Source organism: Meleagris gallopavo, chromosome 1 (genome assembly GCF_000146605.3).
Source record: "Meleagris gallopavo isolate NT-WF06-2002-E0010 breed Aviagen turkey brand Nicholas breeding stock chromosome 1, Turkey_5.1, whole genome shotgun sequence".
Taxonomy (NCBI): domain Eukaryota; kingdom Metazoa; phylum Chordata; class Aves; order Galliformes; family Phasianidae; genus Meleagris; species Meleagris gallopavo.
In genome coordinates, this window is record NC_015011.2 from 174,542,676 (window position 1) to 174,554,729 (window position 12,054).

At 35.8% G+C, this 12,054-nt stretch overlaps 1 protein-coding gene across 1 annotated transcript in view; it reads right to left on the reverse strand.

Annotated features, from left to right (window-relative positions):
* The window catches only part of DYNC2H1 (dynein cytoplasmic 2 heavy chain 1), a 52,783-nt gene extending 41,020 nt beyond the window's left edge, over positions 1-11,763 (reverse strand). Inside the window, exons 1-7 of the mRNA XM_010729080.2 lie at positions 11,604-11,763; positions 10,593-10,712; positions 8,480-8,614; positions 7,550-7,693; positions 5,675-5,764; positions 4,565-4,630; positions 616-666 (exon numbers count right to left, since the gene is read on the reverse strand). Of these exons, the coding sequence (XP_010727382.1) occupies positions 616-666; positions 4,565-4,630; positions 5,675-5,764; positions 7,550-7,693; positions 8,480-8,614; positions 10,593-10,712; positions 11,604-11,735 (738 nt within the window). The 5' untranslated portion in view covers positions 11,736-11,763. The remainder of the gene's footprint in view (positions 1-615; positions 667-4,564; positions 4,631-5,674; positions 5,765-7,549; positions 7,694-8,479; positions 8,615-10,592; positions 10,713-11,603) is intronic.
* Positions 11,764-12,054: the final 291 nt, after the last annotated feature.

Sequence of the window (12,054 nt, forward strand, 5' to 3'; positions counted from 1 at the left end):
AATTTTCTTATAGTTTAAAAAAGCTGTCCCTTCTGCTATCACTACCTACTCATGTAAAAAAGAAGTTCATTTATCTCTTCTGTATAAGCAGCTTTTATGTACTGCAAGGCCACAACGAGGTCTGCCTAGAGCCTTGTCTTCTCCATGCTGAACATGCCCTACTCCCTCAACCTTTCTTTATAGGAAAGGTGCTCCAGTCCTCTGATCATCTTAGTGGTACTCCTCTGGACTCATTCTAAAAGCTCCACATCTTTCTTGTGTTGAGAACCCCAGACTGAGACACAGTACTGCAGTTGGAGCCTCACAAGAGCAGAACAGAGTGGGACAATCATCTTCTTTGCCCTGCTGGCGAAAAACTGTGTGTTGTGTGTTAGGTGAGATAGCAAAAAGAATTTTGTTAAATTCCATTCTACAAATGGGTCTCATATAGCTTGAGAACAATCTACAGCAACAAAATACTTGACAGTCACAATGTGGGCTGGCATCTACTGAATTATAAAGACTGCATCGAGTTAAAGAAGGACTTCTATGTTCATACTGAAATGAAAAGTAGTGCAGTCATCTAAGAGATAAAAATGTTTCTTATTTCAAAATACACAAATTAAAGTAGCTTACTGATTTTCTTACGGGATCTCCAATGATCACACCTGTAAAAGTCTCCCATTCCTACAAGGAATAAATGAACACCTCAGATCAGTCACCAGGCATCTTGAAGAATAACAATTAGTGTGCAGTACCACGCAGGCAAAGCAGAAATTATTTAGAGGATAAACAAATTAAATCCTAGATTCTGAAAGAATTATACAACAATTTTAAAACTCCACATAATATTAACAGTATTTACCTTTCACAGAATCCAAATTAAGTGATTACAGTGCTTTACAAGAAAATAAACAAAAGGAAAAGCCATATAATTTTTGTTTTGGTTCTGTTTTTAATTCCCACAGTTTCCACCCATATCATCCACATACAGATCAGCATGAAGTAATGTGGATGGTAAGGACACACATACTGCCTGACTCGGTATCAGAAAGCCACAGAACCGAAAACTATCGGTTCACCTTTCAGTATTGTTTCATGTCATAGTGTCCAAACCAAGTAGAATAAGATGAATACCTAATGTAATAGCTTGGTATTATGAACACTTTGGTTGCATTAGGAAAGAGGTAATATTGCTTGAATCTATGTGTAATAAATCCTTCAGACCCTGTATTTCTAGCCAGGAATAAAGCTTTTAATCATTTTAAGAAAGATCTTAGTTAAGAATTTCAAAAGAATACTAGAAATAATATAATCCTGCACTTGGAGATGGTAAAAAATACATTAATAAATCTTCAAAGTATTGAAAATTCACATCAGCAGCATCTACAAATCACATAAATTTTATTTTTTTGTTTTACAGACAATAGTAACATTCCAAATAAAAACATCAATCAACTAAAACCACTGATATAAACCCTAGCATATCTTTTTGCACCCACCAATCTAAATCCAAATTGAATAAACTATCTCTTACAATTATATTTTATGATATTTTCCTATTAATAAGGAAAACATACATACAGGAAGAATACATGAAACCTCCATAGTTTCATAATATTACATAATGTCTTTACACAGAAAAGTAAAAATAGTTATATAGAGCTGATATGTAAAGCTATCTCAGAAAAATCTATACACATTAATGCAGAAAGACAAATGTCTTAACATTAGAATGCCTTGCATCTTCATAAACGTAGTACTACAAAATTTTTCACTACTGTGTTAAATACTGAAGAACACAGAATTCTCTAGTAGCACAGCAAGCAACTTCTTATCTCACCACATTAAAATTTTAAAAGACAAAGCATTTAAGAATTTAACAAAAAAAATCAAGTAAGAGTATTATTGATATTTGATTCTTGAGTACTGAGATACTTGGATACTTGTGTATGCAGGAAAGTTTCTTGTATGCAACCTAGTTATGTTGAGCTAGTTAAGAGCTCTAACAGCTAGTGGAAATTTATGCTAAACAACAGCAGCCAACAAAGAAATCAATACTTACAAATGCTTAAAAAGCCTAGCTAGCCAAGCTCTAGTTTAGTTTAGAAAATTATTTGCAGATTGCCACCTTCATGAGTTTGTCATAGAATCATAGAATTGCTCAGGCTGGAAAGGACCTTAAAGATCATCAAGTCTAACCACAACCTAACCATACTACCCTAACTCTAACAACCCTCTGCTAAATCATGTCCCTGAGCACCACATCCAAACGATTTTTAAACACATCCAGGGACGGTGACTCAGCCACCTCCCTGGGGAGCCTATTGCAGTGCTTCACAACCCTTTCTGTAACCCTCAAGGATTAGAAAGATAGAACAGGTTTTATTCAGATGCTAAAGACAAGTAATGTAGATGAGTTAGGGATGTTCTATTAATGAAAAGGAACTGATTTACTAATAAAAAGATAAATTAGTTATTTTTAACAGGTATTTTCATTGCAGAAATGAATCCCAAGGACAATGGGATTTCACTAGGTCAATCCATACATCTCCAACAAAACTGCGCTGCATTCATAGCATCAAAAAGTTTCAAGCTTGTTCGCTAAATCCACGTTTTTTAAACAGTGAAGTTCTGTTACTTCCTCCAAATTCATTATGTGATTTTCATCTTTTTCCTTTTACTGGACTCTTCTCCAACAAGCTGACATCTCCTGAAATTTGATACTCCTCTGTCCTCCAGCTTCAGCTTCAGAAAACCATGTCCTTGCAGGCTCTATATCACCATTCAGTAGGTATTTTGGATAATTAAATGGTGACTCACACTAATCAGCCTTCAGCATTAATCTAACACCCTAGCAGAGAAAGATTCTTATACTGAGAAATGGGCTGCTCTACAGAAATACGTAGCAGTACCTAAACTCTGCTGCAATTTTCATGGGAGAAGAGTACCCTCTAAACAACAGTAACTTCCCCACAAATGAGGAATTCCACTAGGTCTCTTTCAGACTGCTATCAAATAAAAACACCATATGACATCCCTAATCTTTTTGTGAATATGCTAATAATATTATCTTTGCCTAAAAACTGAAATACAGACATTTTGAGTACACGTGGTTTGAATTTTTACCAAATGAATCCCAGTATGCTATCTAAAATATAAAACATTCCAGTATAAAGTATCATTCCTCTCTAAGAATCACAGAATCATAGAACAGTTTGGGATGGAAGGGACCTCAAAAATCATCTAGTTCCAATCCCCTACTATGGGCAGGGTTGCAAATCATAAAAACAAGCACCAGGGACCCACCCAATCTGGTCTTCAACACCTCCATAGATGAGGCATCCACAGGTTCTCTAGGCCTATTCCAGCCACCTCATCACCCTCTCCATGAAAAATTCCTCTGACATCTAACCTCCACTCCTTTTGTTTACAATTGTTCCCTTCTATCCTATCTACCCATGTTAAAAAAAAGTTGATTTCCCTCTTTTTTATAATGAGTTTTTTTGGGAGTCTTCTGCACAAGACCAACTCCCTCATCCTTTCTCATAGGACAGGTGCTCTAGCCCTCTGTTCATTTCCATGGCAGTCCTCTGGACCTGCTCCAACAGCTCCACATCCTTCTTGTAGCTGGGGGCCCCAGGCCTGAATGGAGAATTCCAGATGAGGCCTCAAGAGGGCAGAGTAGAGGGGGACAATCAACTCCCTTTCCCTGCTGGCCACTTTTCTCTTGAGCAGCCAGGATACAGTTGGTCTTCCAGGCTGCAGATGTACACAGCTGACTCACATAAAGGCTCTTGTCCAACAAAAGCTCCAGGTCCTTCACAGCAGTGCTGCCCTCAATGATTTCTTCATCTAGTCTTTCTTTATACATATCTGGGATTCCCTATGTCTGAGAGTATTGTCCAAACACTCCTTGAACTCCAGCAGGCTTGGTACTGTGACTACTGCCCTGGGAAACCTGTTCTAGTGGCAAATGAGCATATAATAGATCTCTAATCTATAGATATCTTACACAGTAAGCAATGAATAATCATTGGATGAAAAGCATAAAATGAAACATCATTACTTCACTTTTCTGAAAGTGTCTTCAACAGCAAGTTGCAGAATCAGAGTTTCACTTTCTCCTTAGGTATTGCACTCCTTTTCTGCATTTTGACAGAAGGCAGGATGTGCAAGCAATGGTCAGTCACAGCAGATGTGTATGCATTCCTGTACTTGTGAAGGAATATCTGTATTTAACTGAAAGGATGCAAAAACGTATAGCCATTTGACAGAAGGAGCACTGATATAGCACCCACACAAAAAGCTCCAAAAGCCCTCCATAAGCATCTTTTTCAGTCTCACATAAATAGCAACTCTTTACCTTCCTTTCTAATGGTAATCATCACTTTGAACCCAATAAATTTAATGTTGACATGCAAGACGTTTTTAAAAGTAACTATAATAGAGAAATAGAAATGTAGAAACCTAAAATTTTGAGTCCTATACATACTGACAAAAACCTTCCACCTATTTCATGTTAAGTAATGTTAATGTTTCACCACATGTTAATCACTTGCAGATTTTCTTCTCTAGCACTTACATTCTCTTGAAAGAGTTCAGGGTGCATTCCTCGTACAAAATGTAGAGCAAACATTAACTGATCAGCCTGAATAAAAGGAAGAAAAAAAAAACAAACTGTACTTGCATGTTCATCAGAAATCACCCTTATACCTCAGTTGTCATTAAAATCCCACATAGATAAGAGGCAGAATTAGCAGCAGATTGCTGATCACTTTTATTTGTTCTCTGAGACCACTATCAGAACAGGAAACTAAAGTGGATTGATCGTTAGTCGAGCTGCGTGATAACTGCTACACTTTCAACATCTTCCAACTTCCAGCCCAACTTCCAGCTCACCAACCCAAGGTGAAAAACTTCCATATTATAAATCTCCAATCTGTACTGGGGCTTTGAAACATTCCATCTTTTCTGACATATACAAATAGTGTGCCTTTCAGCATTCAAAAGATCTGATGACTTAATGGAAGGCTTCACAGTCATAAATTCAAATAAAGACTTTAAATTATTATCAGTATTCCATAAGATTCCCCTTGAACTTTGATAAATCAAAATCCTTAGAAATACTGCTACTTCTGCATCCACAATGTAGGGCTGCTAGATTTTTAGGGGTAAAATCTTCCAAGATCTCTCTATTTTCACCAGTCAAACTTCAGACTTGCAATATTTATACTACTGGTCAAATGGTCTGTGCAGATTTATTATGTCTTTGTCAGCCTAGGACTATAACACAAACACCTCCTGTTATGACTGCTCCATTTGAAAATAAAAATGAAAGTGAAAGGTGTATCCATCCTAGATTTTCGCTAAGCAAGAAAAGCCATCTGATGCAGATACCAAGCGAACTAGACTTTAAGAGCATTATATAGACAAACAAGAAAACAGATGGAAACAAACAAGCTAGCAGGTAGAGATTTGGAGATAGAAAAAAAAAAAAGAGATATTACAATGTCTGTTGTTTGGGTGGTTTTTTTGTTTGTTTGTTTTTTTGTTTGTTTGTTTGTTTCCTTTCAAACAAACACTTAAAAAGCAATCATACAAAGCCTTAGAATGATAACTAGGTCAAACACTCATACTTGGGAAATAGTAGAAATAAGATCAGAGAAGAGTTCCTAGAAGAATACAGTCTTACCTTAAACAAACAACGGCAAACATATTCATACACTGTATGTTTCAATGTGTAAATAAGTGACTCGATTCTTTCATCAGTATTGCTTGAATCCTAAAAACAAAGTTTTGATTTCTAAAATTTATGTGGAAGTAAAAAAACCAAGTGAATTTCACTTGGAATGACACAAATTATCTGGACTCTGTGACACTCATCATTTCTAAAAACATACCATTGAGCTCACTTGTAACTACCAGTAAGAACATGACAAAATGTAAAGTTCATGCTGAGACATAAAGTACTGTATAATCACATCCCATCTCCCTACCCCTTTTCCCTTATCCTTCCCATTTTGTGGGTCTGGGGGGCACAGGGGCATACGGCCCCCATGTCACAGGCATAGATTCATCTAGTTAACTCCATGACAGCCTTGAATACTCTGACTGTGAATGCCATTCTACATTATACCTAAGGTAAACATAGAGCAAAAGAGATAATATTTTCTTTTCTTAATTTATCAATATCCTAGATGTTTCATGGCTTTCACTTGGTAAAAAATTACTTTTGTATTATGTTTTAGACAATTTCTATACAAGTATGTTGATATTAAATGTATTAACTAGATTTGCAGCCAATATTTGGCTCAAATGAAGTAAGCAGTGTAGAAAATAGTAAATATAATTTCTCCATAAAAACTTACAGACTAAAAGACCAACTATAACAAGAAAAAAAAGAAAGAAAGAAAGAAAGAAAGAAGCAGCAAAGAAAAAAGGGACAGAGGCATTACAGGTACTGAGAGGTTCATCTGAAATAAGTTCCTTTCTACCTTGCTGAAACTGGAAGAGATGTACTTACAAAAAGAAAGGGCAATGTGGATTCACAAGTTGCTTTGACTAGCAATTCCCAATTTCTAGAAGACCGTATGGGGAAAATGCAGAAGTGGACAGAGGCAAAGAAAATAGGAAGAAAGTGGAGGTGGATGTGACTGACAAAAACAGAAGCTGAGCTTTATAAAGGTTAACATAATAAGCAGGAAAGAAAGAAATTACAAAAAATGTGTGGAAAAAAAAACAAGGAATTAGAAACATCATGGTGGGGAAAAGAAGAAATTGGTGGAGAGCTTTAATGAAGGCAAGAGCGCATCATTGGAAGCATGTCTCTGCTCATGATTGGAGCTGAAGTTGTAAGCAGAGACATCAGAGTAAAGGGGAATCCAAAAGTTACATGATAAAAGGCAAGCAAGTGCAGTTTTCAACTAGGAACAAAGAGAAGATGAATCTTGGAGATACTAAATAAGAACATAGCATATCATTAATCAGTGTGCATTTTTAGGCCTAAAGAGTGAGGTGATGAGGGATGAATCCACAATTCCGCACTTCAGTAAGAAAAATGTAGTGGCCATGGGAAGAAAGAAAAGTAAAAATGACATTTTTAGCCAGACATGCATGCTTAAAAATCTATATAGCAATACACAAAGTTTAGATCTTCCTTCAAATACTTGATGATATAGAAATATAGATATTTTCTTATTCTACCCCTCGTTGATAGAACTAGCTTTATTTGGATATAAGCTCACTACTGAAAGTTTTGTTTAAATGAAGTTATAATCAATTCCTAACTCACCTTAGACAAAGAGCAGTACTGAAATTAAAAATAAGAGCTTGTTCTCAGAAGGCTCAGCAATTTTACAGTTCATATGTAACATAAACTACATTAAAAATCATAAAATTATAATCACAAAAAATTCCTGTGCATCTATTCTGAATATATAAAGCATAACAATTCAGCATCTCTACTTATTATACATTATTCTCTAAAACTGTCCAACTAAAAAATTCTGAAGATCAAAGCGGATCGATGCATCTGCAGCACACAAAGCTTTAGGAAAAGAGAACAAACCTGTTCACTTTGCAGTGCTCTTTGGAAAAGCCGTAGGAACGCCGCCAAACTAAAACGGTACATATTATTAATTTTGGACAAGTCAGAGATAATAAAGTACATCTTGCTAGCACTCTCAGCTAAAGGGAGATATGCATTCCTCTCCTGTGGATAAAAGAAATGCAGATATACATCAAAACAGTACATTACTGCCATCTATTGGCTATTATGTACACATTTATTGGTGCTATTGAAGAAACATCCATATTACTCACACTGCTTGAGAAAACAGAATACTTTCTGACTTTTCAAGTCAAGGGACACTGTCTTTACTTGGCACTCAAGACTTCCACATTGTCTTTAGCTTTTAAACATATCAAAAAGCATTTTTCTAGAAAGTTCTTTAAGTTGTGAAGAACATCTTGGAAATTAATCTAAGGGCACAGAGGTCCCCATCCACCACAGAGCCCTTCCCAAAACATACTAACAAATTCAAAACAGAGCAAATAAGAGAAAAATGTAAGAGGAAAAATACTTGTAGCGTGCTACAAAAAACAGCATGCCAGATGAACAGCACCACCAATTGACTACATTTTTGCAGTACTGAGAGATTCATTAAATAAGAACGTCCATATGAGCCTTGAAAGTCAGTGATATTTGCAGAAGCCAGTAGCAAAAATAGAAATAAAATAAAATCCAGTGGCAGCCAATGGACCTTTGGGAAACATTTCTTTAATTCAAACTGGCAGACTTTGAATTGTACAGATGTTGACCACGTGTAAAACAAAGGAATTTAAGTACTGAAAATGCTTTCTCCACTTGTGTATCTCTTACCTCATAGGACAAATTCAGTATGGCACTGACTTTATTCTCCTGTAATCTATATATACACAAGATTGCTATTTTTAGCAGAGAAAAAAAGGCAATAGAAAGATTATAATTTTTTTCTACCTGATCAAGGGAACTCTGAAGTCTATGAGATTCAGCAAGCGATTCTTGGATGAGTGCACTACTTGCTTTAGTCTGATTCAAAGATTCAATCAGATCTTTATTTTCTAGTATATTGCCTTGTGATGTTGCAAGTGTCTGTAAACAAAAAAAAGTCACCAACGTTACACACATGTATAAATAAAAACACCTGTAAAACCTGTAAAATAACCATTTTGAAAGCTGACAAATATACTTCTGAAGCCCTGAATGCACTAAGGGTACAGGTGGTTTACTGAAGAACTGGCATGTTGTACCACTGAAGGACAGAAAATACAACCTAAGACCAAACTCAAAATCCAGACTGCCAAATTCAGAACACAAGCTGCCAGTAAGCTTCTGAGAATTTCTATTATCAGATTTTTCTACACCAACATCCCTACAGGAAATACAAATTAGAAATGTTGTTAATTTCTATTTTACTGCCAATTTAACCTGAAATTGGCTACTTACAATTACTTGCTGTACTCAAATTCTTTCTCCCTCAAAAAACAGACTATCCAAACAAACTGAGAGATGAATGATGAACATTATCAGTTTTGTAATCAGAGATCGCTTCAACATCCTCATAATTGGCCCTCCTCTTTCCTGAGTTTTCACCAAACAGTTGCATATCTAGTAAGGACAGGGAAAATGAATGATTCCTTGTCATGTAAGTGTTTTGGGTTTTATTATTTATTTTTTTTTAAACTTGGTTTTCAGTAGATATATTTCAGAACAATTTCTTTGTCATACAAGAACCTAAAATTGACTTCTCATCAGTTACATTTCATTGTCATGCTTCAACTGAAAGGGAAAACTAAATGGGTTTGACACATGTTAGACAGTTAAACTTCTTTTTTTCTGAAATTATCCAATAAATATAAATGCAACTAAATTAATTCTCTATGCCATGAAAACACCTTAATACGCATGATTTGCAAGGACAGTCAAGGGGAAGAAGAAAAAAAGATGCACGATCTCTGAGAGAATGGTCAGGCACTGGAATGGGCTGCCCAGGGAGGTGGTGGAGTCACCAGCTCTAGAGGTGTTCAAGGAACGTTTGGATTTTGTGTTGAGGGACATGGTTTAGTGAGAATTATTGGTGATGGGTGGATGGTAGGACTGGATGATTTTGTAGGTCTTTTCCAACCTTGGTGTTCCTGTGATACGATCTTCCACACCTTATTACAATGCTCACCTAATATTTTAAAATTAAAATGATTATTATACAGTAAATAATCATTTTTCCTTTTCAAGCATTTGTCTCAAAATGAAAAAATAATCCAGCAACAATGCTTCAAGGATTCAGATCTGCTCAACTGAATGAAGATTGCATACTGTATTTTAAGTGGAAAACAATATTTACCAAAATACGATACGCTGTTTTTTGCAAGTCTTATAAACTGGCAAGTCTTAGAAGCCACACCAGTATTTCCTAACAGCACATCAGGATATTTAGATGTAGAGATTCATGTATTTATCTAGCTGGAGAGTTGGACAAGACTATTTGTTTCTTCATGGTGTTTGATTTTGTACTAAGGAATCATAGAATAAGCTCAAAGATGCCACGGCATGCATGCTGCTACCCCATGGTTTTGGGAAGAAAACCATTACAGTACTTCAGATAAGATATTTTATGTTGCTTTAGGATTAATGTGAATTTAGCTCAACAACCTCAACCATTGATTTCTTTTCAAAAAAAATCAATGCAGTGCCAGTCAGTATCTACTGAGCTTTAGGTTAGTCCCTTCAATATCAAAGAATACTCAGATTTTAGTGCTATCAGGAATGCCAAATCTGAAACTAGCCCTAGTGTTAATACCTTACACTTTTTATTGCAAACTCCTCAGGCATCTGTTACTTCCTGAAATTTGGCAACCTTTGACACCGTTTAATGTATTGAAAAATTACAATTTCATGATGGACATATATATTTATCATCTTTTTTCTCCCAGACAAATAATGCTTTTATATTATTAAATCAAAAATTCAGAGGGATCTTTATTCCAATACTTTCACCTTCTTCATTTAAACATATAAAAATATCAAAACTATATTATCATTCCAGCAGATACAGTAGGTAACATTATTTTACCTCCAAAAGAGATTCCTCCAGCTTAGCTAGCTGTATCTTCTTTTCTTCTTCTTGTTGTAACAGCTTTGTCTTTTGCTCTTCCAAATCAGGCTTTTCATGCTGAATGGTTAAAGCCAAAAGCTAAAAAGAAAGATTATTTTACTTGGTAGGAAATGTTGGAATATTTCATTATATACATTAACTGCAACATAGCATTATACACATCAACTGTACAGCAGTGTGCAGTCTATACTTTTGAAAGCAAACTTCCAAGAGTTTCAAAGAAAAGAGAAACTTAGTGATTAATCTCTTGTAACTGAAGTCAGCGAGATAGTTTCTGTTTTCTTTATTGGACTTACTACTTATATCATAGAAACATAGAAAAGCCCGGGTTGAAAAGCACCACAATGATCATCTAGTGTCAACCCCCTGCTATGTGCAGGGTCACCAACCACCAGACCAGGCTGCCCAGAGCCACATCCAGCCTGGCCTTGAATGCCTCCAGGGATGGGGTATCCACAACCTCCTTGGGCAACCTGTTCCAGTGTGTCACCACCCTCTGAGTGAAAAACTTCCTCCTAATATCTAACCTAAACCTCCCCTGTCTCAGTTTAAAACCACTCCCCCTTGTCCTATCACTATCCACCCTCATAAACAGTAATTCCCCCTCCTGTTTATATGCTCCCTTCAAGTACTGGAAGGCCACAATGAGGTCTTCCTGGAGCCTTATCTTCTCCAAGCTAAACAAGCCCAGTTCCCACAACCTTTCCTCATAGGAGAGGTGCTCCAGCCCTCTGATCATCTTAATGGCTCTCCTCTGGACCCGCTCCTAGAGTGTATAAAAACAGGATTCTAAACCTTCAATGTAGTATCAACATTGATTTTACCAGTTCTATTTATGTGCTAGAAAATATCTCCACAACCATTAACACAATTGGTACCATGCAGCTTCTACCAGAAGCTAGAGGTACTTATGAATGTTAATTATCTATATATATATAAACATACATACATATTGTTTTCATTGACTACCTGTCCTCTTAAGCCACTTCCTGTTGTAGTAAAATTGACTTCCATAACAATAGAAGAAGCATCAGGTGGGATGAGGGGATTTGGGTTCCTTGTTGATAGAAAAAGACGGAATTCTTCATTATAATCTATCATTTTTTCACCTATTTGTATTGCATAGCGGGGTCCTGTAAATTAAAAATACTTATTACTTTCAGATAATTACAGAGTAAATGTAGGCATTTGTATTTTTGTATTATTCGTTACGACCAATAGATTAAAAGATAACATGAACAATTTATAAATGAATTTTATAAAGACTAATAAATAAAAACTGATGGAACATAACCTATTCTGCACTGTCAGACAGAAAAATGGAATAGTGTAGCATAGCATGTGAAAGTTACATGATGAAAATACTTAATTGACCAGGTTTGTTTAATTATTATTATCCAGTAATAAAGCATAAATGCTA